The sequence below is a fragment of the Anopheles cruzii genome, chromosome 2 (genome assembly GCF_943734635.1).
Source record: "Anopheles cruzii chromosome 2, idAnoCruzAS_RS32_06, whole genome shotgun sequence".
Lineage (NCBI taxonomy): Eukaryota > Metazoa > Arthropoda > Insecta > Diptera > Culicidae > Anopheles > Anopheles cruzii.
In genome coordinates, this window is record NC_069144.1 from 53,782,548 (window position 1) to 53,805,923 (window position 23,376).

General features: G+C 46.6%; 3 protein-coding genes across 5 annotated transcripts; 1 reads left to right on the plus strand and 2 right to left on the minus strand.

Moving 5' to 3' along the window:
* Positions 1–1,506: 1,506 nt before the first annotated feature.
* On the minus strand, positions 1,507–13,661 carry LOC128269466 (protein LSM14 homolog B). Its single transcript, XM_053006933.1, has 8 exons — positions 13,540–13,661; positions 12,399–12,870; positions 10,080–10,401; positions 9,850–9,984; positions 9,573–9,695; positions 8,052–8,284; positions 7,659–7,951; positions 1,507–7,580 (listed from the first exon to the last, which is right to left on the minus strand). The coding sequence occupies exons 1-8, from the start codon at positions 13,658–13,660 to the stop codon at positions 7,573–7,575; spliced, it is 1,707 nt and encodes a 568-aa protein (XP_052862893.1). The 5' UTR covers position 13,661; the 3' UTR covers positions 1,507–7,572.
* Positions 13,662–16,040: 2,379 nt separating this feature from the next.
* Positions 16,041–18,735, plus strand: LOC128268687 (cytochrome c1, heme protein, mitochondrial). Its single transcript, XM_053005869.1, has 4 exons — positions 16,041–16,214; positions 16,891–16,935; positions 17,008–17,583; positions 17,672–18,735. Exons 1-4 carry the CDS (start codon positions 16,143–16,145, stop codon positions 17,897–17,899), a joined length of 921 nt encoding a protein of 306 aa, XP_052861829.1. The 5' UTR covers positions 16,041–16,142; the 3' UTR covers positions 17,900–18,735.
* Positions 17,735–23,324, minus strand: LOC128268688 (ubiquitin-conjugating enzyme E2 variant 2). Of its 3 annotated transcripts, XM_053005871.1 has the most exons (5): positions 23,175–23,324; positions 22,070–22,224; positions 21,389–21,531; positions 21,173–21,298; positions 17,735–21,091 (listed from the first exon to the last, which is right to left on the minus strand). In XM_053005871.1, exons 2-5 carry the CDS (start codon positions 22,089–22,091, stop codon positions 20,951–20,953), a joined length of 432 nt encoding a protein of 143 aa, XP_052861831.1. In that variant the 5' UTR covers positions 22,092–22,224; positions 23,175–23,324; the 3' UTR covers positions 17,735–20,950. The 3 variants fall into 3 exon arrangements, with proteins under 3 accessions (XP_052861831.1, XP_052861832.1, XP_052861830.1); XM_053005872.1 differs by lacking the exons at positions 22,070–22,224; positions 23,175–23,324 and adding an exon at positions 21,747–21,815; XM_053005870.1 differs by lacking the exons at positions 22,070–22,224; positions 23,175–23,324 and adding an exon at positions 21,683–21,791.
* Between the last annotated feature and the right edge of the window lie 52 nt (positions 23,325–23,376).

Genomic DNA, 23,376 nt, shown 5'->3' on the forward strand with positions numbered 1-23,376 from the left:
ATCTGTTTCGGTTCCGGCATCGGGCTCCGGTCCAGTACTCAGCGTAATTAACCTACCACGAACGGAAGATGGAAACGTTCATTAACATCCTCGACCGCACTGTGACACGCTCCCTACCACCTCGGGTGTTTGTTTCCATTACTGTCACCTTTATTTGTTTCTATTGCGACGAATGTTCCATGGTTAGGAACGGTCGCTAAAGCCCGCCCGACACGGTTCGTCGCACGAGTTGGCAAATAATTACCATAATATGGTCATAAATATTTCCTCGGATTGCCCCGTCTTCTTTAAGGCTCCAGCCCCACGACGACACGTGACTCCGGCGGATGGGGAAAGTTGGCCAAACGATCCTTGGAAACCTGGCACGGGAAGGGTTGGTAAAAGTGTGGCTGGGTGGTTGTTTAGTGAATGTGGAGCTCCTCGAGGGGACGTCCTGGTCTATCGATCTATCGGGCACTCGGGAGGGCTTGTAGGACTTTTCCTGCAGTTTTTCCTCTAATCCCTTCGGACGAGCCACGTGTTCGTGTGCCGCAGCCGGTTTGGCGCGGGGTCGACGAACTTTCTTCCGTGGTTTCTTTGTGCCGCTAGTAAACGACAATGATAACCAAATGTTAATATTCTTGCGGGTCTTCTGGTTGCACGAGAAAGAAAGTGCTAATCGATTGCTCCCGTTGACGTCAGCAGTTCGTTTGCCAATTTTTGGAGGATGCTTATCACGAAGGTCGCACAACAAATCGACACCTTTACTTTGCGTTTAGAAAGATCCTATTATTAGTGGTGGTCACAGAGCATTAGGTCACATTAGGAGGGGTCCGAATGGAGCGTAAAAGAAAATGTATGATTACCCCGCGAACTGCACACGCTACCGCGTGCCGCGCAACAGTTCTGCGGTAGTTAATTAAATCGTTAGGGTGTATAATAATTATATGCTTTGCCACGGTAATCGGGGTCTGTACTGCCGGACGCACGGATCTTTATTAGGATGTCACGCGATGTTACTCACAAAGCTAAATCAGCGTTCAATTTCGGATGACCTCACGAGTCGGAAGATCGGAGCAAGTAGTACCAAGTACTAAACTAAAAGAAATCGAGGTATAACAAATCAAGATCGATAATGGTTTCACTATTCCTTCGGATCTAAAGTGCGGCATTGAAAAATAATGTTTCACTTAAGGTGATGACTATTGTTAAGTAGTACACATTTTTACTGCTTTGCTTTCTCGGACAGGTGCCATCCACAAGCCTTTTTGAGTCGAATTTTTACCCAAAAATGGATGGGAAATAAAACACTTCAAAACAATAGAGGAAAATGTGGAAAACTCTTAGCCAACCCAAAACCACCATGCGTTCTGGAATCAACATCATGTCTTTGCCCATCCAACGCCATTTGTTTTAGACCGATCGCACCAAGCGAGTCATCACAATGCCTATACGGTATACTAGGAGATAACACGACACAGCACAACACAAAAACGAAAGCTTTTGACTTCTTTTACTATAGAGCACTATTTGTACTCCATTCGGTATTTATCCGTCTTGTTTGTTTTATTTTTTCCACAGTTTTGTTTTTCATACACTCTCATGCGCATTTTGATAGATTTATCCTTTTCCTGCACCCTTAGTGATTGCAATGATGGTTTAGCTACCGCCCTCTGCTGCGCTTCCTTCCCTTTTCTTGTGCTGGGAGGAGATCCTGGTCATCTCACTCTACACCTACCCTTTCACCCCGGGGGCTTCCAACGTCTTATCTTCTTGCCCTTGTACTGTATATGTTAGAGCATCCCTGCAGCTTCGCTTGTTGCTCGTCGCTCGTCATGTAAGCTTCTTGTACAAACTCGTGTTTCTCGCTTTGCACACACCTGATGTTCGCATAGTTTAAATTAGTGTTTAGTTTATGGGCAAGATTTTAGTTATCTTCTGCTGTTTCCTCACGCTTCTTTTGCAACGCAACGACCTATCCTATCGCGCCATGGCAGCTGCAACAAGCACTCGCACTAGCAAAGACTAGAAGAAAGTGCGCCCGACCCCCTTCGGCGAAGTTCTCTGGCGAGATTTGATCTCAAATCATTGGGCCTACGAAACGAACGTTGGGCGCGCGATGGGCTCGTCGTACCTTTTTTCTACACACGTTTTTGGTTCCGATAGAAAACTTCTTTAAAACTCCTGTCATCACTGCACCACAGATTCCTAACAAAATTAAATCAAACGACAGAGATACTCGAAAAGGGTTGGATTAACATTTCAACTGCTTCGTGGGGCTGGTGAAAGTGGCTAACCACGGCAAGATGATGCAACCAACCGGTCCCAAATCAGTGCTCCTCTGTGGTTCGTTGCTTTGTTGTTGAATGTTCCTGTCCCTATTATTATAACTCGTGGGGCAAAACTTAAACTCGAACGCTTAGGCCTTAAGACACTTGTTTTAGTTGCTACCCTGGAACCGTATCAACCAGCGAGGGTTTCGTGCTGCAAACTCAAGTAATGGTACATACATGCCGACGTTGAAGACAAAAAGCACTAGTTTTACATAAAACTCAACTCGCGTATTAAGAGGTGTAGTAAAGCTGCCGCAAAGAAAACGCATGAAACTCCAAACTTGTGCCATTATTTTTGAAGATCGTTAGAAAACAGGGTAAACTAAAGTGTGTCAACCTCTTACACGATAGACTGTGTTTCTCACATTTTGTTGTGGATCGAAAAGAGGAGTAGCTACAACCTTCAGTTACGCGCCGTACAAGAAACATGCAGCTGACAAGTGGGACAGCAACAGCAGCAGGAGAGTGACCATGACCATCAAGGCAAATTACCGCAGCCGTACACCGTTGTGTGGTGGGTGCGCACGTTTACACACTGGAACTGGAACGGACTCTTTACTGTTTTCAACCACAATATATCACGGGTTTGTTTTTGTTTTATAGAAATTGTTACGAAGATGAACGACTTGACTTTCTGCTATCCGTTGGCGCTTCGCTACTTCCTGACGCGCAACCACCGGACCTTTGATCCTCTCTCAAATGGGTAATTCTTGCATAATGCCAGAGAAACTCCTTCTTTGCCTCTGACAAAAACTTTTCGGCGTACACCGACCGGCACACGATTCCATGCACAACTCCGTTGGTTCAGCGCGCCGTCACCTGTTGCCTTTATCGTTTTGAGCATAGAGCTTCTTTCATCTCTTTGCACTGTCCCCTCTTTCATGTGTCTTACATCCGGTCTTGCTTACTTGGAGCCCTCCCGAACCCGTTACCGGGTTTAGGGGCGTACATAAGTAAAAGAAATGATCCACCAGTGCGCCACTGTCTCACAAAACTGCGTCGTCTTTTGCAGACCTCTCAATGGAAGCCTCACCAAACACACCAACTCTCCCTGTAAGGTACAGTTAACGGTCAACCTTGCCCGTTGCATCCGCTCTGAGGGGTCCTCCTTCTATCCTCTCTATCTCTTTCGCTCTTGCTCTCTCAACTACCGTAAAATAGTTACATATATCTTGCAACCAATACCAAGCGTGTCTGTGTGTGTGGCCTATTTCGTTACATTCCCCTGCGTTGGTTATCTTCCCGAAGCGAGGCCTGAAGCAATTCCTCATTGCTCTATCTCTGCCCGGTACGCCGTAAATCCGTACCACAGGAACCGCACAACACACAGCGAACTGACTGTTAACTTGTGCAGGCTGTTGGCATACACCTTCTTCTGGCAATCGATTCGGTCCTTTTGTTGTTGGGATGAAGGTGGTGTGTTTTTTTTTGTTTAAGTCTAGAATATTGAACATCTACATTTTTTGTTATATTAATTCATTTGTCGCCTGTTTGTCTCTGTCCTCCCTGCAAATTTTGTTCCAAACCCCTTAATCACACTCAACTTCGGTCTGTTCAGATCTAGGGACTTGTGGTTCACTCACTGTCTCTCATGGTGGTGCATCCTACTCACGAGTGCATTTTACAATCGACTTGGCGCTATGCATAGGAAGTTTTGCATTTTGTGTTTGCTTCTCTTGTTTCACTTTCTTATATTTTGTTATACTTCCGAGTATCGTGATTCTCACCTTCCAGCGTCCTGCTGTTTGCGTCGCGTCCCACGGCTTGATCGTCGAGTCACCTCTCTGTCGATCACCCACCTGTTTGTCAACTCTGGGCTTTTGTTCTTCGTATATCGTATCGTTTTAAAATCTACTACTATTTTTATCATATCTTGTTTAGCTTCTTCTTACGATTTCTCTCGTTTGTGTATTGTGAATATATGGGTTTGTTATATAGTGTCTTCCTCGTCTTTACGATGACTTTACCTCCGTCCTTTTATACGTAAAACGTCCCTCCCTCAGTGTTCGCTTTGATATTCTCATTTTATATTCCACTTCCTCGTCTTATAGTCAGATTGCAGGAAATTCCGCTACCGAACGGATTTTTTTTGTCGCGATAGAAATTTGCGCACCGCAGGTTGTTGCTGCATTTTCCTGTATTTGGAATTTCCCATCACTACTATCATGAATGGGCCCTCTCTCTCGTGGGCCGTGTTTTCCCTCTACTAAACCAGTGTTTCCCGCTACCCACACAAGCACCACACACACAACACACACGACAAACGACATGCCAACGCCAGCAAGTGGTAGAGATATAGGCTGCTCCACATCATTGTTATTTTTGTTACTCGTGTTCTTTTTTATATTTGCTTCTCGCTCTTTCTGTACCCTTTGCTTTCTCTTCAACTTTACACATAATTAATCCAAAACTTAGTTTTAATGCTCATCCTCCTTTCCATCTTCGTCTTCGTCCTCTAGACGCCACACGCATTTGCTGTCGCTTCGCTTCTACGCTTCTCTGACTCATAACATGTGTTAGGTTCAGCACTGATGCACCTAAGCGGAACACGGATAGGCATAACGTGACCATAAACTAAACGCTAACAAGCAATTGCTTCCTGTCATACATCCCGAACTCTCTCTCTCTCTCTCTCTCGCTCACCCTGTTGCATCCTCTTTACTGTTACGCCTGATACCCTGATCTTTGGTCCCGTTCCGGCGTTAGATTTTTTACGTAGCGAAAATGTTTATGCGAGATTACTTATATACCCTTTGATGTAACATTCACTGCTCGGTGGCAGCGTACAATTCGAAATGAAATCCCACCCGTAACCACCAACACCACCACGTGATGCGGGCGCGTTAGATCAGGTCAATCGAATAATTCATCTCTCATAAATATTTTTACGTGTGTAATTTGCTATCAAACTAACCCGGTGATAAGGAATAGAGAAAGCGATAACGAGGCGCACGGCAAAGGATCTTTTCACACATCTCCAATCCGGAAGCATATCTTACACGATAAGGAGAGAGAGAGAGGGCGCGCGCGCGAAAGATGAAACACAAGAAACCGAGGTGCTAATCTACCCGAAAAACAATCACATCACACCACAGAATATGTTTGCCGAAGGGGCGCGAGCGAGGGATGGATGTGAGAAGAAAACAGCATTAAGGGTCTCATAAAAATGAACTTTAAGGGGGAAAATACAATAAATCGAGGTAGGAAATCAAAAGAAAACGATAAGATTAATAATTTTAAGTAGAAAACAGTAATGATAATGATGATGATGCGCAGCATTCGAACATCAAAGTAGTAAAGTGCGACTCGTCACACTTGGGGGGAAAGGAATGAGAATGTGTGGCGCACTTCGAACCGCACAGCAGCACACCACCGTCGTGATGATGTGGTACGTGGCTTCTGCAAAGTGGGCCGATGTATCAACACCCCAATGCGCGAAGTAAAAACAAAAATGCCTATCCTTCCTTCTACTCCTTTGGAGGGTATGTTAAACGTATTGCTTAACAGTACACACAGTGCGGCATTTGTTTGTTTTTGTTTTTACCCAGATTCACTCCGTCCCTATGACCTGCACATTGAGATGAAAAAGATTAGCTCCAAGGCAACCACGCCAACTGTTCTCTAGCAAGAGGCTCAAATGAAAGCAAATGTACTTTACATCGAGTCATTCAATATTTGCCTGTCTCGCTGATTGATTTCTGTATACTCTTCTCCGTTCTTCCATTGCAGGACGCGTGGACGGTTCTCAAACATCCGGATGGCATGTTAATACGGCCGCCCGACCGCTCTCTCTCTCTTTCCGTAACTTGTCTTGCGAACGCTTTCTTACAGTGGACCCGCCGTTTGCCATAGAACCAAGCAAGCTAGTCTTCATCTTTGTCTTGCATCCTAGGCGTTTGTAGCTGGTTCGTTTATGACTATCGATTTTTCAGATTTTATGTTTTTGTTCGCTCCTTACTTTTTACCTTAAACTGTCCTGTCCGGTCCTGTCCTGTCTGGTTCACACTATTATAGCTTACAGGCATACACAAGCGCACTGTTTCTCGTGTAAAAAGGTTTGCCTACAACTCTTTCCACCACTTCCAGATCGGCTTCGGGTCGGCGAAGAAGAGAAGTTGTCTTTCGATCTCAATCCTCAATACTATCATCCCTGCTCAAATCGCAATAAGACTGCGTGTTCCTTCTTGTTGTAAGAACGCATCTACGAAGCCGCTAATGTCACGCCGTTTCTTAGTAGTTTAATATCGTTTTGTCAGGCTATGGGAAATTCTAGTACACATAATCGAACAATTGTTGCATCCTTAGACATTAGTACAGCGATTCGGTCTCTCGTTCTATTTCTCTCTCTGTGTGTGTCATCTTATTTAGCGTGATCAGGTCTCCTCCGTAGCTCCGGCAGCGAAGCATTTAGTATTAGAAACCAGCAGCGCGAATGTGCAAAACTTTTGTCATACTTTCATGCAGAGGACGGTCGCAACAATCTCCGGGTCGCACAGGTCATATAGTAAATGGGGTATCTTTCCCTTCGTCCGCTCCAAAAGAATACCCCTTGTCATTTGCTGTGCGACCCCCGTGGTAGAGACGCTGCGCTTTCGATCGATCGGTGTCTCTTTTACGTGCCTTTCACTTGGTTTTGTGTTCTGCCGCTACTGTACGTATTGAACCTGCTGTCCTTTGCTCGAACATTTGTCACCATTCCACAACGTGCCCAATGGGGGATTGTTGATCAAAGTGCGGCGTCTTGCGTACGTTTATATTCGGGTGGGTCTGAAGATGCATGATGCTTCGTCGTTAACCCGCCGTCACAGTCTTGAGTGCTACATCCACTTTAAGCGACGTAACAGGAACGCAAATTCCATCCCATTCCTTTGTCTGCCGTGGAAATGGATGCTCTTGAACGCACCGCGTTGTTGTGTCTCTTTCGACTTCCTTCTGTAACTGTCCGCATGGTTGTGCACCATTTGCTGGGTTCTGTGTAGAATACGTTGCAAACCGTTGCTCTAGGTATGGTTTATATGCATATAGGGTGTTGTTGTATAATGTGTTTCATTCACTTGTAGCTTCTTCTCTCTGTACTCTCGCCAATCTGCTTCCACTCTCTACACTCAATTCTTCCGGCTTCCCCTTTTCCATTTCAGAGATTTCTCTGTGGGGATACATTCTCTCCTCTTATCACTCCTTTTCTTCGCATCGTTTGAACGGAACATAGTCAGCTTTCTAAAAGTAAGAGTTTCTCCGTTATGATCCGATTTCCGTGGCATTATTTGCCTGTAAAATGAAGGGGAAACAAGACGCAGCATTTAGTAAACCCTATTTTCGCAAATTCTCGGAAAGCAGCCCCCTTACCTGCAGCCACCTCTATGACGGCCGGTTGCTGCTGCTGCTGCTGCTCCTGGCTGGTTTGGACCGCTGACGTTGGCTGATTCGGTTGAGTACTGCCGCTGGCGCTCTGGTTGCCGGTCTGCTGCTGACCACCGGACACTCCCGTGCGATTTTGGGACATACTACCACCACCGTTCAACTGGTGGTTTCGATTGGTACTGCGGCCCCGATAGTTGTTGCTGCCGCCGCGATAGTTGTTGCTACCGCGGTGGTAGTTATTAGGGCCACGGTTGAAGTAACCACCCCGTCTATTATATCTGCAATTTTTGGAAGGAAAACAAATACCATTTAGCCGCAACAACTCAAGAAACTTGCAAAAAAGGAGTACAAAATTTCTGAGTAAACAATGTGACTTACCCTCCACGTCGGGTTGAGCCGACGCCAAATGTTTCGGTGTTCAGCTTACGCTCCTGGCGCCAATCGGTACGCTGCTGCTTGCCCTTGGCACGCTCGACAGCCTCACACGAGATGGTGTCGAAGAACGATTTGGCCTTATCGTAGCAGATCACTTCCTCGTCTTCCTGCTCGTGCTCCCCGGCACCGGTTTCATTACCCGAATCATCCTTCTTATCCAACGTTTCACTAGTGATCTGTGAGCCGCCGAAAGAGTACCCATTCACCGTTGCCAATGAACATAGTGATGGTTTGTGTGTCATAAAAAGTAACAATAAACATTAGAACGAGCACAATATCGAAATTGGCAAATCCCACACACGCATATTGGTTGTGCATCGTCAACAAGTTGCATCTCGCACTGTTAATGCACGTGCTGCTGTTGGAAGCGTTGAAGCGGTGCAACTAGTTGAAATGCCCCCATATATGCGTACGCAGTACACGTCGAGGAATGGCGAAAGAAGATGGTGGTCGGTGGTCGAATTTTGTTTTTCATCCAATAAAAATTTTCAAATTTATGCAATTATCCGATTTATTGCGTTTTCACTGTTCCGAATACACAGGATAGCCAGAGATATTGTCGCAGGGCGGATTCGGTTGCGTACCGCGAAATACATTGGCCACCTTCCTCTTTCTGTGTAGAATCTCTCAAATTCACAGCATAGCGATTCGTTTATGCAGAGCGCATTCAAAACCAAATTTTAGAGTGCATTAGTATAATGTTTTAAATGTGCATTACACATGGGTTGATATCGTGGTCCTTGTATGAACCTTTATTAAAAGCAAAATAGAAAGTTTAGATGCAACCCAGTAACTGCATTCCAATGGCGATTGATATGCTCTAATAATTTAGGAAGTAAACGATGCATTTAGTAAAAGCAAAGAACATTAACAAACATGTTAATGATAGCAGCAACGCAAGCAAATAAATGATGTTATTTTGTCTGGGCTAAATGAGTTGAACACAAAGTTGAACAAACCAGAAAAATCATACATCTGTTCTAAAACGCAAACGAACAGCATCATTGCAAGCGCATACAAAAAATATGCCACGAAGATGTTGCATTTCTCCAATTTTATGTGTATTTAAGTGTTAAGTATACCCGTGCGGAATTCGGGATAGCTTTTCGCCTTGAAACAGTTCAGAATCCATCGCACTCGACTGAATTTCATGTCACTACTGATTTAACGACTAACTTACAGTCGACTCGTCAAACACAAAAATTAAAACGACAGCCAGCCAGCGACGATTTTTCTCAGCGAGTGCAGTGAATAAAAAATACTATTGTATTTTTCAAAATGTACCATCTTCTTCGATCCATGGAGTTGGTTGTGGGAACTGGGTGGAAGGAACTGGAAGGGAATCGTAACTAAACGTTGAACGGACAATGGCGAGGAAAAGGTGTAAATGAATGGGACACGGATACAGAGGATGGTGTGGACGTTTTCTATGGAAAGCATAACAACAAATAAAAAAGAAAATACCTGCTCCGGTTTCACTTCTTCGCCCACCTTAAGTTTAGAGAGTTGCGAGCGCAGTTCTTCAAACTTGTTGTTGGCTTGCTCGAAATCATAATCATTTTCGAACTTCAGCAAGTTCTTCGCACGCTGGCCGGCTCCACCAACACCTCCCTGGAAGAAAACAAACAAAACGCTATGTAAGAGAGTCGGCGAGGGGGCTCTCGGTGGTGGGCAAAAAGGGCAGCACGGTCGACATCAACACATCAGGTGTTTCTTTGCGTAATTTGGTTTCATCACCAACCTGCTGCTGCTGCGGTTGTCCGATATTACCACGTGGACGACCACGCATATTGTTGCCACCGCCACCGTTGTTTTGGTTTTGATGGTTACGGTTGTTGTTCCATCCGCCACGGTTCTGTCCCGCACCCTGCTGTTGCTGATGATGGTGCTGCTGCTGGCGCGGCTGTAGGTAAAAGGCAGAACAAACTTTTAGTATCAAATCATCGGTATCGCAGCGTTTCTCGGACTTGCCTTGTTGCTGAAGTTATCCTTGAGCTGATTGTCACCACCTTGTTGCTGCTGTTGTTGCTGCTTGCCTGAATCACGTCTTTCGCGCTGATTGTTGTTCTGGTTGTTTCCCCGATGATGGTTGTTCTTGTTTCGCTGGTTGTTGCCAGCATCGCGATTGTTTTGCTGCATCATCTGCTGCTGGGACTGCTGCTGCTGCTGCTGGCCTTGGTGGTGTTGTTGGAGTTGCTGCTGCTGCTGTTGTTGGTTTGTCTGCACAGCAATATCTACCGTAGGGCTTTTGCGTGACAGCATACTGTTGCTCGGCGTTGCCGAACGCGAGCCACTTCCTGTGGGTCAAGGGAACTCATGTGATTAAAACGTAATCAAATTTTTACCACTTAATACAGTGCTACTCTCTTCCCAGTGATGGACAGTGACCAAATTTTGCCAAAAAAAAATATGAAAAGAACCAAACTAGCGCATCGAACAAATGTACAATGAAATAGCTGCGTGAAACGTATTCAAAACAGAAACAAAATGTATCTAACGATGCAACGCACAAGAGAGCAGAAAAAGGGTTGAACATATTAACAAATATTGACTGAAACACCACTGATAAGCATCCTATAAGTCCTGTAAGAAAAATCCTGTGTCTTTCAAACCGATCTTATCAAATAAGACTTCCGAACTTCCCATAATGACACAACAACAGCAACCTTTGCAGCGGCAACGGCAATATACAGCAAATCATTTCTCAGCAACTGCCACAAATGGTAGATTTCTTTGTTTTGAAAGGAAAACTCATCGAGTTGAGAAGAAAGATGACCTGCAAGCGATCAATCCGACATAGAAGAGGGTTCTGGCAGGTGATTAGGATGATGTGTTTGGAAGAGACCAGACCTGCGCTGGACAGAAGTAAGCGATGCAAAGTCTCCCGTAACCGATCATTGACCAAAGGCATGAGGGGGCAGCACAGGAGCTGGCAGAAGGCTAATGATGAACGTCACAAGCGGCGACTAAACGAAGAGGCATGCCACAGTGAATGAGGAAAGCGGGTGGGTGTGAAGGTATGTACATAATCAGAAAAACGGATTTCATTTACACATTTTACACTTGCTGCAAAATGTTCCTAAACTAACAACAAGTAACATATTTCCTTCGCTTAATGCTAATGATGTTTATGTTGAAAATACTAAAGTAAAACTCGACCCAAAAACGAATCGTTTTTCATTATCTGCCATCGCTATCACATCGAAAGGCATGGCGTAGAAACGTTACCGCTGCTTGTGGAACCGTTATCAGCTACGGTGGTTTCGTGGCAATGTAACTGCAACTGCATCATTTGATTACCTACTGCTATTACGACACTCATTGCCCTTTCGCCGCCCATGTCACAAGAGTAAGAGCTAATACCATGTAACAAAATGAAAAACGGTAGCCAATACACGGTGATCTAAACATTGTTCTCGCTTCACAAATGTAAAACAAGAGCTGGCTCACTGTTGCGTGGTACATTTTTCGCTTGGTTCAAAATGCAAAAACCAACCTACTATTCTAAATCTTTCCGAAGCTAAGAAAAAGCAAAGTAAAAGTAGTCAAACTGATACAAACTGAAATAAGGCCCTCTATTTGTAATACTACGAAAGGTAACCGATTGAATGACAACACAAAGCTGAACATAAAAATGATTTCGAGACGTGTTCCGATCAAAGCAAGCAACGATGTTCGCGCCATAACGGAATTATACTGTAACAGAAACAGTAAGAAACAGTAGCAGCAACTAAAGCACATAGTTGAACAACGAAAAAAGAAACAACGAAAAGCGTGGCGTTCTGTCCATCATCTGCACCGCGTGCGCCATTCATCATTCGTTTGTAGTTTTCGAGGGGGGACTGCGTTACGCATTTTCACCCCAACGGATGATTGTTTCTCCCACCTTGCTGCTGTTGTTTTTGCTGATGATCATGGCGGTCTACAACGGATCCGCCTCCACCACCACCACCACCAGCAAAGCCCTCCGGGACACCAACACTACCGACAAGCGAATCCGCACCGACGGTGGAAAGTCCAGTTCCCGAAGGAAGCCGGATGGCTCCGGGCGAAGCGGAGACAGAAGCCGTAAGCGATGGGGGGCGAAAGGACGACGATCGCAGTAGGTGCCGATCGGTCGGCTGTTGCTTCTGCTCCCTGGGCGAAAGGTGATCGCCACCGGAAACACTAGTGGCTAGTAAACCACCACCGCAACGCGTCGCCTGTTGCTGATCAGCCATTTGCTCCGATTCCGGTTGTTGTTGCTGCTGCTGCTGCTGTGCATCGTCCGAAGGTGGAAGGATAGGAAACGAAGAGGCACCACCACCAACACCCTTGCTACCACCGCCCAGCAGATCGTTCGTTAGCATACCTCCGAGATTGTTCATTCCCGCGAAGGAATTGTACGGTTGGCCACCTGCGCCACCCATCTGCGGCTGGTGGCCTGGCGGAGGCGGACCGCCCATCGGTCCACCGGGTGGTCCTCCACCCATCGGCCCACCGGGTGGTCCGGCCGGGGGCCCGCCCATCTGCGGCATCATGAAGCCCTGCGGCGACTGGTAGCTGGGCTGGCCGAGCTTGTTTTGCATCGCCATCTGCGGCGGCGGCTGCTGCTGCGGCGGCAAATGCATCTGCATGATGGCCGGATCATTCGGTACTTGGTTGTTGTTGATCACCCGAATATCCTTAATGTCCGTCCCGCGGAACAGAATGTAATCGTAGCATTGATTTTGCGGCGCGATCGGGAACTGCGTTTCGCGATCTTCCGTTCCATAGGATTTCACTGGGCGTTGTAAAACAGGATTCAGGAACGAGCGCACACACCGCGGTGAACATAGCCGCGTCATGCAATGAAACGAAAGAGGTAAAGAAAAAAGGTTTTATTCTACGCCATTTGTAAGTTTGCTATAGATTCGAGAACGTTCGAGAATTTGACAAGAAAATCAACATGTCTACCCAATCTAGATACTCCTTCATCATTGCTCTCGATTCTTCTCTACACAAAGCTGAAAGGTTCTGCGCGTCTTTTTTGGCAATTTGGACGATGAAATTTTTCGTTTATAAACCAAATTTAATATCAAAAGAAACAGAAGACAATGATCGACTGCTTGTGAGTGCTTTCCTGCTTCCGAATCCTGCTTCTATCCTCCATTGCACTTTTTTGGAGGACATTTTGTGATTTCAGTAACACACTACACATGAGTATCTGTCCGTTATGGTGTTGGTTAACAGGATCCTCCATTACTAGTCGTTAGTGCCACACCACATGTGATGATTCGAAAAAAGTAACCTTAATATTCTTGAAATCTCAAGCGCAATTTTTTTTAAATTTTATTAATCTAGTCCTTTGTGACTTTTTGTCAAAACGGAAGAAGAATCTGGGTATGTGGCATCATATTCGAAGCACAGTTCTCATTCTCTGAGCACAGTTTGGAGTCGGCCGTTTTCTTACCTCGCGCTAGAGCGATCGTACAGCGCTCCGGATCGACGGTAAACAGCAGACCCTCGTAACGGATATCCGCCTTCGATATGAGGGATATGCAGGATCCGATCTCCGGCATTGGGCAACTCATTCTGAGGCCGTTTTTCCGCTATTTGCGGGGCACGAGGAAGCGTCTTGGGTGTGCGTCTTAGCAAATTAAGTCCCCCGCGTCACGATCAGCACGGCACACCACACCTGATGGCGATTGCCGTGTCACGCCGTTTTCGCTTTACGCCACGCGGGTGCTCCGCTCAACGCGTGTCTTTCCTTATACTTTTCACTCAAGTTCACTTTTTGCACACTAGCACTTCCAATTCAATTAATTTGCCAAACAAAATATGATCACTTTCAAGAAAATTCGTACAGCTGTGGGGCGAAAGTAAGGGAACATAATTAGAAAAAGAAAAACTCAGATGTTTCAAAAGGACGCGTGTAAGAAAGTTTTGCGAAACCATAGGAGCTGTAAAGAGTCGTTGTCTGTGAAGTCTCTCCGTGCAATGCTGAGCTACTTGTGGCGGCTTTTATTCTGCGGACAGATCAGAAATGCAATGGCGCTGCCCACGGCAAAGGCGAAGGATACACACCGACGAGCTGTGGCTCAGCTGAAAGCTAGGACTGAATAAAGTGGCCTGAACTTGCGCACTCTTCTCTAGGCCTTGCAAAGGATATGGGAGTATTTTGTCCGGTGCGCCATCGTTATTCACTGGGCTATAGTAGTGGTGAAACGTACTACTGATGTTGAACACATACGCTAAACCATTCACATCCTGCATTCCAGCAGTAGGCAATGAGTTCAATTTGAAAAGGATTACATTTCGTTTCTGGTAGACGCGCGGAAAATGTTGGACGCCGCAAAACAATTACAGAAGAAAAAAAAAATGCTCCATCTAGTGGTCGTCCTTCCGCCAATGATGCCGACTGCTGGTGGTGGTAGTGAGAGAGTAATTCAAAGATGGACGACACCGAGAACCACTGGCTTCCGTTGTCATCGTCGCCGCAGCCGCTGCCGCGCGTTTTCAGCGCGACCGGGCAAAACGGCACACGCACATGAGAGCCCTTTCACGGATGGGTTTGTTGCGCGTGGAAGAGCGAAAAGGTGCATGACAAACAACCGCCATTCGTATATGGGCGCACGTCGGCGTAAGGGGGACGGAGAGATCCGACGAAAGGTTCAAAGGGACAGAGAAGGCGAATGCAAACGACGGAACGGAGTAAAATTTCAACAGGGAAGGCAACGAAAAGAAGAACGCACGAAGGAGGCGACCGCGATTTCGTGCGGTGTGCGGCGTCACGATCGCTTCAGCAGCTGGTACTGGCGATTATGGCCAACGAGAACGAATGCATACTACACTGTTCAGCAAAAACTACGCTTCTTTCACACCGACAACCACCGAGGGGCGCTACATGGGCTAGGGCACTTAAGGAACGGCGCAGAAATTGCCCAAACTTGACACCGCCGTGGCGATAATTGGCAACCCATTGCAACGCTTGCTTGGTTGCGGATTAAATGGTAGTGTAATTCGTCGTCAGCACCAGGGAGCATGAACACCAGCCCACCAGGAAGGGGCTCCGCACTACCTCGGAAAAAACATGCACACACGCACGGGAACACTCGGGCAGCGGAACGTCACCTTTTCCGTCGAACAACCAACCTTCACGGGCTCCGGAGACCACGCATCGGCAGGCTTTCGCCACCGGTGCCGTATTTGTGGCCTCTTTTCACGCACGCAACTGTTGGCAGACCGTAGGTGATGCGAATTTTGCGAAACACTGGGTTTGCAGCACACGTTCTAGTCCGACACCGAAGAAAGGAACGCGTACAGTATGTCCGCACACTCACTTTCCGTGACCACCCGAAAGAAACGTACAGTGGCGAGCGGATTCGTGACGAGAATGGCCCAAGTGCGACGACGGTGCTCAAGCGGTCGTCCAAAAATGTGCAACGCAAGTACTCGATGAGTGATGACGAGTGACACTCGGTCCGTTTATGGTACGTGGTTTGGTTGCTCCGTAAGGAGGAACGGTCTGCAAATCCGACCAAAAGGAACAACTCTCCGAAGTCACCATTGAACAGTAGATTGTGCGTAATGTAATACGTGAAGACAATTTTTATAACCCCTTCTTTAGGATAATCATACACCGGTACTGGCTGAAAAACTTTGATTTTTCCTGTGAGTCCTTGAAAACCTAGCGGACTCGATGAAACGAAACGAAAATCGATCAAATGTAAGAGCGAAAGTTTAGTTTCCAGAAAAGGCGGACTTTAGAAACAATAGAACAGTGTTGGGATAGGAAATTACCGTGTTTCGCAGCGGTACTTACTGTGCGCCAAAATCGCGTTAAAGTTTAATACTATAAAATCCCTGAACTGTTTTCTTTCGAACCCCTTTTTCGCACGACTTTGACAGCAGTCAAACGAGATTGCTTCGACATCTTATGGCGGCTGTCAAAAGCAAGGACACCCACACACACAGCGAAGTGCGTGTTGCGAGAACGAACGAACAAAATCGGCCGAATCCCGAGCGCAGACTGTGTGCGAGAAATCTTTCACGTTCCCCCGTTGCAGTCCAATCATGGCGGCGTTCGTAGGACGAATTTGTGGATCCGGATTGTTGAGCCCGAAAAGTGGCGCTACCTTACAGAAGGTACGGTAAATACCCGTTGTACCCGTTCCGGACGGATCGTGAGGCACGGCAGTTGCGTAAAAGTGCCGTCCGTACGTGTGCGTGGATTGTCTGCGGCTCACAAACTCTCGGGTGCCGTCAACTTTGGCCGACGGTGTCGCGGCAACAGTACGGACACACGGTGCAGAAAACTGTTGTGTAACCAATGTCGGAATGCACCCAATGTTTCGTGTTCCTTCCAGCTGGGCGCTGGCAATGAATCCTTATGAAAAATCCACTTCAAAGAATTGCGAGTATCTTAACGATGTCACCTGAACGCAGAACGTTAGGAGCTAAAATTCCAATCAGTGCTTGTCCGATGGAAGCTGTTGGAGGCCAGCGGGCCATATCCCGTGTCCCGTGATGTGGACCGTTATGGGAAAAAGTGTACGGCGCTAGAACCGCCGCGAAACGGCCCTACGGGGCTGAATTTGGCCAATCAGTTGCATAGTGTTTTCTTCCCTTCTGCTCACTGCATTATGTAATTGTGTGACGAGTGGACGGATTTAGCTGGTTACAAGGGTTGCTATTGTTTTTATCTTTTTTCACCGATAGCTTGGATGTAACTCGAATTGTCGTTGGTGTAATGTTGTTTGCACTTTTTTAATTTGATCGGCAGAAACGGTTTGACAGCATATTTGTGTTTCTTTCGCCACAGGTACAAAACTTCTCCACGAGTCGAGCCTGGACCAGGAGCCAAAAGGTACCGCGCTAGTGGCTGCAGAGTTGTTAGCCGCGTTCGATAATAATTTTGTAACTTGCTTCCACTTTTCAGGTTGCTACCGCTGCCGGTGTGGTGGTCGGTGGGGCCGGCGCTCTGTTGTACGCGCTCGAGCAATCGGTAGCCGCCTCGGGCACGGAAGTACATCCGCCGGCTCTGCCCTGGAACCACAAGGGGGTCCTCGATTCGCTTGACCATGCATCGGTTCGGCGAGGCTACGAGGTATATAAGCAAGTGTGCGCCGCATGCCACTCTATGCGCTTCATTGCATACCGCAATCTGGTCGGCGTGACGCACACCGAGGCTGAGGCGAAAGCCGAAGCGGAAGAGATTTCGGTACGCGATGGCCCAGACGAGGCTGGCAACTATTTCAACCGGCCGGGCAAGCTGTCCGATTACTTCCCCAGTCCGTACCCCAACGAGGAGGCGGCTCGGGCGGCCAACAACGGTGCTTACCCACCCGATCTGAGCTACATTGCGCTCGCACGTCACGGTGGCGAGGACTACCTATTTGCGCTGCTAACCGGCTACTGTGATGCCCCGGCAGGGGTGGTGCTGCGCGAGGGGCAGTATTACAATCCCTACTTCCCGGGCGGTGCCATCTCGATGGCCCAGGCACTCTACAGCGAGGTAATTAAACCGTAACAGGACCAATAGAATGCATCCACCGGCGTGTCGTTATGAAAGTGAACACTGGTTTTTGTTGTGTACTTTTTAGGCCGCTGAATATTCCGACGGTACCCCACCCACCGCCAGTCAGCTGGCAAAGGACGTCTCCACGTTTTTGGTGTGGGCCGCCGAACCGTACCACGATGAGCGCAAGCGCATGGGAATCAAGTCGCTCGGCATTGTGCTCATCCTGGGTGCCCTGTCCTACTATATCAAGCGGCACAAGTGGGCCGCTTTGAAGACGCGAAAGATTTCCTTCCATCCAAAGAGCAAGTAAAGGAAGTGTCTGGAAGATAACGGTGGGTTGAAGAGCGGAGTGGCGTAGGATCGTTTGACAGAAGAGCGACAGCAACAGCAAAATAATTCACCATCAGCAAATCCGTGGCAACATCAGAGCAATCGTTATGATGCAGTTGCGCGCGCGCGCGCGCCCGCCTGTGTATGTGTGTGTGTGTGTTTATGGTGCATCGAGGGACTCCTTACAGCAAAGAAGCAACCAACCACCAACCTGCCAACTTGGCCATTAAAATAAGAAGCATAAATTAAAGGATGTCGCTTATTCTCTTGTAGACCCAAACACGCGAAACAACGCAAACACACACACAGAAACATGCGTGAAATGGAAAAATAACATGCTTTTTGCTGCCTAGTTTCCGGCTAGTTTATCCTTCAGCTGTATGCTGTATAGTTCAATTAATATGCCATTGTACGAATGAAAATGCATAAGAACACAAAACATAACACGTATAACGTACTGTAATTCGTCACAAACAATTCGAAATCGGAATTCATTAATTTGAAAGAGAATTCGTGTTTCTCGCATAAAAAACGGAACGGTAGATCGAACGGGACATCCGAACAATAGTTCTTACATCTTCGGCCGCGGTAGATACCGAGTGTGTGCTCAATGCTGCGCACCCGGCATTGTCACTGATCGGGGTGAGCAAATGACGCTTAGAAAAACGGAATGACGGTGGGGATCGTTGTGGGAGAACGCGCGATAGGAAAGGTTGGTGATTTGTAGCTTCATTGTTGACGCTCTGTTGACACGGTTCGGTGCGTTGATCAGTGTGATTAGCAAAAAAACGAAATAAAGCATTAAAACGAAACGTCTCCCAAATGGACTGTTCATTTTCGCAACACCTACCTGTGATCGCTTTCCCATTCCCGGCTGTTACCAAGCAAGCGAGTTATCGAAAGGGGTCACTTAATAAGAATTGGTTTTATTCTCGCTCAGATATTTCATGGCCTTCTATTGCGCGTGCAGCAGCGAAACGTGGATCGTTGCAAGCAGAATACCCTCTCCTGTTTTCCCTCCTCCTGCTCATTGCTCCAGCGCCAATGAAAGCCTGTCTGGCATTTTGAGAGTCAGACGGAATCTTGCACCGGACAAAACGTATCCTGACAATACTTTCCGCTCATAAACAAAGGAGTCCATTTTTGCTATTTTATCAGTTCCTGTTTCCTCATGATTCCTCAAGGAGTGCACTTTTCAGCAAGAACACACGTGTTTTTACCAATAGCACTGCCGCCAGTTTCTGTTAGTCCTTGTTTTTGTTCGGTTTGCCATCGTTCAGTGGTAGGGTCCGAGTTCTGTCCTCCGATATAAGCCTCTCCGGCGTTATGTCGTATTGCGGCTTACTTGACTGTTGGGGCTAAGAGACCAAGCCTTTGAAAACGGTTGTCCTTTTTTTACTTTAAGCCACGTTTTCATTCTTTTTTTTGCGCGGTTTTTTCCGTCTAGGTTTTTGTTTTCTCTTTATTTAGCGAAGGGTTGGAGTGATAATCATTTCAATTTGTTTGAAGTTTAATATTGACTTCGCGGTGATTCAATTCACGTGTTTTTTTTTTACCTTGTCTCTATTTCCTGCCTACTGATAATCAAATAACTTTCCATAAAATAACTTACGCTACAACCGGGACATGAAAAAGCCAAGGAAGGAAAGGCAGTTTGATACGAAAGTACGACACTAGAGGCTTACTACAGTATTAGAAACGGCCGTATTATGTAGGCAAAAGTACTTAGTGTGCCGTTGTAATGAACTTTCGTAAACCTGTGAAGTCAGCGCACATAGTACAGTAACTTTGATGACTTTGCCTTTGCCAGTCAAAAGGCGTCTTCTACTGCGAGTTCTTTATTTGCGCAGCCCAAAATCTGGCGGTATTGGGTCGTCTGGAATATCATTGTTTAGATACGAGGTTCTTCTTCCTGATTAGAAGCGACATTTCACGTTCAAAACTCTGGAAAGCTGATCTGATGATGAAGTTCCGCTTGTTGGAACGCGTTGTAGGACACCGCCCCTCAAGGACTGGTAAAACCGTCGAAACAAGCCGACTCAAACTGGAACACAGCAGCATCATAATTTGAAAGAACAAAAGAATGTTGTTTTGTTTTTTTCTCTTCACTTTATAACATCAAACCCATAAACAGTGTATACAGTTCCTTCCTTCATTCTCTCTCTGTTACTTCCGGAACACGGGATTAACACGGCAATTGGAACGGATATTATAGCGCTCGAAAACAAAGCATATTAGGAATTTTTCTTTCCTCAATGGGTATGGTGTGGCCTTTTAAATCGCTATCATAATCATAATAGGTGCGCCCATGGTTTTGGTAGGTAAGTGTGGTTAGCAGCAGAGACTTTGGGTTAAGTTTTTATTGTATTTTACCATGCCAAACTCTTTCCGAGTGGACGAAAGACAAACTCATCATCACTCCACGTTGGGCAGGCTTCCTGATATCGACATCGTGATTCAGCTTAAAACTGGCCGGCGTGCCCTAATGGACCGATCATAGCAATGTGAGTATCAGCAGCAGATCTAACCGACAAAAACAGGAGGATCACCAAACGGAACACGCAAAGGACGATCGTGAAATTGATCGTTACTGTACTTGCCCATGCGGACGTGGCTATCGTCCGCTGGCAAATGATCGAGCAACCACAGCAAAGCAGATTTTATCCAGCCCATACAAATCTTCCACTTCAATGGTTTCGCTGCGCCTGCAGCTACCACAAGCTTTATGGTCGATTTCTTCATTATTCTGTCCTAACGTTTTGCGTACTAGTCCTTCCATGGCGTTTCCATCCGTTGTCCTTTCACTTTAGCTTGGCTTGCTTTTATCAGTTTTTTTTTACTTTTTGTTTTTATTATGTTCTTTTTGCTTTGCTATAGTGGTTCATGGTTGTATTGGATTATCAGTTCCTCGCCACCTCCGCACCTCATTCACTGCGCGCAATGCTTTCAAAAGCTTTCCCCGCATCAGCATACTTTCTGCAATCCATCTCTTTTCCTCGCGCCGCTTTTCGTTACAGTTGGTTTAAGAGCACTAGAAGCAACTACCCTCCGGTGGCTGTGTTAACTTTAGGTTTTCCTTTAGCGTCATAATCCTACGAATTTCTTGTAAAATTGTCTTAATAGTGTAATCACGGTTCCATCTGCTCAGCACCGGAACCATTCTGTGATCGACCTAGACGAATGCAACGAAAAAGAACCATAAATTGCAGTCCATTTGTTTAAGCACCGCAACAGCTCGCTTGCTTGTACGTACCACACCGTTTTGACTGTTGATGCAGTTTATGTTTATTTTGGATAGAAATTTCAACGTTGGTGGCTCATCAGGATAGCGCTCGCCGCATTCGACCTTCAGTGAGTACATTCGGTTCTCGAATGGGGTCTTTTTGGGTGGTTTCAGGAAAGAAAATGGAAGTAAGATCATTCATCACAGTGCAGAACAGTTGTTTGTCCTCTTGGTGTATCTACTTACTCGAGGCGGACCGATGATCATGCCGGTCCAGTGAGTGAGAGTCATATCGTCATCGTTCTCGAGACCCCAGGAGATTGTACCGTCGCCTACGCCTTTCTGACCAGCTTCGAGCTCTTCGAGTAAACGAAAGTTTCGTGGTACGACTGCAAAGGAAGAGATGAGAACAATAAATAGATATTACAACGAATTTTTACGAAGAATTTTCATTCCATGACTGCGAAATGTGCTTTTCGTTTGCGATGATCTAGGAACCGATGTTCCATTTGTAGTGATTCAGAAACACAGCTAACAAACCGATCAGAACCATTTCTGTTCCATTCATGGAGCAATTGGGCCAGTTGTTTGTGAAGTAACTAACGGGATGTGGTATTTCGAGAGATCGAATGCACCAAACGTTGGTCACTGAGCCGGTATGATTGCACTTGAATAGAAAATGTTACCTAAAAGAGTATGCAGCGAATCATTGACACGAAGGCACTGTGAGGTTATAATTTAATAAAGCCTCAACTCAGTCACCGCACAGTCAATTATGTGCCCCCCCGGGTAAAGGACATGTAAACGTAAACAATTTATTTTTCCCAGTCATTGCGACAACATTCTTGAAAAGGACAAAGTTCCTGTGCTGGCCGTGAGACCAGGACGAAGCTGCGGAGTCGCTTGATTACTACTAAGGTTACTTACCAACTCCTGTCGATGAAGCCATCGCGTTCGTATTTCTTTCTCGCTGTTGCTGTGCGCCGAAACCAGTTCAACCGTCCAGAGTAAGCCGGAAGCAAAAGGTTACAGCCGTCGACGCCTTACGCCTTCAACTCTGGAGGAACACCGGCTCAATCCAACTGGCTCCGGGTAACAGACCGTGACAATGTGTGGAAATAAAGAAACGAACGTGAATAGATACTAAATTTCAAACACCCAAACACTCCAAAAGCAGGCCGCGAAACACCGAAAGGACGTGAACTGCTTAAAAACCTCTCCGCCGTAACACAGCCACCAAATGTACCCTCAACGCGCAAGCCAAATATTCACCGGAGAAGCGAGTCTGTGTGCGTTTGTCCGAGAGCCGATAATCACGGCGCTGCTGTCACTTTTGTCGAACGTATATTTTCATTTGCACTGCATCCGCTTGCTGCGGTGCGCGGTGCACGCGTATGTCGGAACCAAATGACAAACTGCTGGCAAACCTTGGCAAGCGCCGTTAGCCGATATCAGCCGATATTTTTCGGTCCAATGCTCTTAGCCAATCCGGCAGATTCGTTCACTCCGCAGCCAAAGGATGACGATTGTTAGAGTCGCTGCTAGAGAGTGGCATTTGCGAAGGAGCCTTCATACTTTCTCTTGCTTTTTTCTGTGTGTATACATGCCCAATTTCGTGTACGGTACTCGTCGAGGCGACGTTTTGCCGTGCAATGGTATTGGTGGCGTTCGCACGTGTTGGTAGGTGGCTTTTGCGTTATTTCTAATTGATCCCGAGCCTGACCGAAGGAATATGTTCACCGTCTAATGCCACAATAAAAAAGGCAATTCCATGTACCGCATTTTACGGAGCATCACGGGCGAATAGTACGAATCCGTTAACGATATTCCGGCTCCTTCGCCTGCCTGAGCAGATGACGGCAAGTTTGCAGCACAAGGTACAGCCGCCGCCGGGGTTTTCGTGTTCCGATGGCACCTTGGTGTGATCGCCTAATCTTCTTACACATTTGGCTTCGGATGGTTTTTTCTTCCGCTGCGAGCTCCACAACTCATCATTTTTCACTGTGCACGTTGGGGTTGGGCAGAAACTTACCCGCTGCAGGCGACGTCAGTGCGATTAAAGAAGGCCTAGCACCGCTAATTTCTTGGGTGCTCGCGGCGTTTCTTTCCCGTGGGCGATTTCTCACTAATCTCCTTTTTTCAGCCGATTGACCACCGTCACTAAACACTGCCACAAACACAAACAAACACTGCTTCTTCGCAAATGAACAGTTGATTTCTCGCTCTTCTTCGCT